This window comes from Lactuca virosa, chromosome 1 (assembly GCF_052849685.1).
Source record: "Lactuca virosa cultivar CGN04683 chromosome 1, Lactuca_virosa_CGN04683_v6, whole genome shotgun sequence".
NCBI classification, from domain to species: Eukaryota; Viridiplantae; Streptophyta; class Magnoliopsida; order Asterales; family Asteraceae; genus Lactuca; species Lactuca virosa.
The window spans coordinates 53178139-53180185 of NC_136426.1; the positions used below are offsets into that span (position 1 = coordinate 53178139).

General features: G+C 38.1%; 1 protein-coding gene across 1 annotated transcript; it reads right to left on the bottom strand.

Annotated features, from left to right (window-relative positions):
- Positions 1–637: 637 nt before the first annotated feature.
- Positions 638–1177, bottom strand: LOC145113979 (uncharacterized). The gene has a single exon (XM_079050007.1). It carries the CDS (start codon positions 1175–1177, stop codon positions 638–640), a length of 540 nt encoding a protein of 179 aa, XP_078906133.1.
- Positions 1178–2047: the final 870 nt, after the last annotated feature.

Here is a 2047-nt window from a genome sequence, read left to right on the forward strand (position 1 = left end):
AGGTTCTTTTCTTGTTTTCCAATAAATCTGGCAAATATGTTATGTGTTCGGTACAACCTGAATCAATGATCCAGTCACCTTTATATGTTTCTTTACCTTCCATGTTAGCAACGCGTCCTTTTACCTCATCGTTGCTTGTACCAGAAAAATGTTTCACGAACATCTGATATTGTTCGTTGGTGAGTTCCGGTATTGGGCTAGGACAAGGTTCCGCACATGCAGCCGTCTTGGGTTTTCCTTTCTCTTTTCTCCCCGGCCACCATTCTGGGTATCCAACCAATTTAAAACACCCTTCCTTCTTGTGACCATTCCTCCCACATAAAGTGCAAGATTCATTTTCCTTCGTCTCTCTGTTATCTTTGGCATTCTTTTGATAGTTCCTTTCTTTATTTAAGCTTCCCTCTCTTCTTTGAAATGCCTTGAAGGCAACAGATTCGGGCTGATTTCTTTTTTCAGTGGAAATCATCCTTTGTCTTTCATCTTCTGCAACCAAGTGATAGGTTGCACTTAAGTTGGGAATGGGTTTGGTGGCTAAAATTTGGGTTTTGATCACATTGAAGTCGGAGTCCAACCCCATAAGAAACTGATATAATCACTCTTTCTATTGAAACTCATTTAGTTGTTTCCCAATATCACATTAACATCCTTCACACGAGCATCTGGGAAAAGGCTGAACAGAAGTAGCTTCGTCCCAAAGTGACCGGAGATTAGTGAAGTAGGTAGACACAAAGGACCCATCCTGTCGAACAACCACTATTTTCTGCTTCAGTTCGTATGCCCTAGGTGAGCTTTCTTTTTCGAATCTTTCACGTAAATCTGACCACATCTCGGACGCAGTACTCGCATATTTTACGCTGTTGCGTATGTTCTTCTCCATGGCTGTAGCGAGCCAGCCCTTCAACATCGCATCATAGCGCATCCAGGGCATGTAGTCTGCAGATCCCTTTTCAGGTTTCTTGATCGTCCCATCGATAAACTCGAATTTGTTCTTGGCAAAGAGAAATTTCTCCATCTCTTGTGACCAATCGACATAATTGTTATCTGTGAGCACCTCGTTCACATGTAGTTGCTTAGGGAAATCGGAAGGATGAAGATAGAAAGGGGAACTATGATCTATTCCCGTTCCTGAATTCTCCCCTGAACTCGTCTTGTCTTTTGGTCCGTTGCTTCCTGTCATTCTTCAAGATTGAGATTTTGAAACCTGCTCTGATACCATCTAAAATCCCGATGGTATCAAAGAAACATTATGTTATTGATTGATAATCACCTAAGGTGAGAAACAAGAAGTTTAAATACTGAAATCAGGAAACAACGAACTAGGCCTAAACAATAGGAAAAAATAAATACATCCCAATCAACAATTATCCATCAATATATAATAATATCTAATAATATCTAATAAAAACTCCATTTTTATTTGTCTGCTTGGGTCCTATAAATTCCTCTTGCAGCGAAACTAATGTCTTAGATGAAGCTTCCTAGATGGTAGATGTGTCGCAGCGAACCAATGTAAGATAATTATTGTTGCTAATATGAGGGACGGCACATAATTATTCATATTTATGAACAGTTACTGATTCTATAACAGAGAATTTCAAATATTTAATTATTATTTATTATAAGTTTGAAAGTCAATGTTGAATTTTTTTAGTTCTTTCAGGATTATCTCCAACGATAGAAAGGGTGGGAATCCCCATTTGCTCATTGGCCACTATTAAGAGAGGAAACTGTATTTGAATACATATGCAGGTGGTTGGGTCTCCAACAACAGAAGAACAATACATCTGTTAAAATGTAACGCTGAACAGACAGTTTACACTGCTACACTTATGTCTGGTGCTTGGAGGAACGAATGTAATGTTGAGATGTATAGACTACTTTATTTCCACTATTCCATATAATTATCTTAACATGAAGTTTTATGTAGTTTGAAATGTATACTATATGTAGTTCATGTCTAAGAACAACAACTTTAATTCCAATTGGAATTTACAGATTACAGTTGAAGATTTCCTAGAGGCTCTTACTGCCCCATAACAATACTCAA

Excerpts from the sequence above, each read along its gene's own strand:
- LOC145113979 (XM_079050007.1), bottom strand. The coding sequence starts at position 1,177 with ATGACAGGAAGCAACGGACCAAAAGACAAGACGAGTTCAGGGGAGAAT.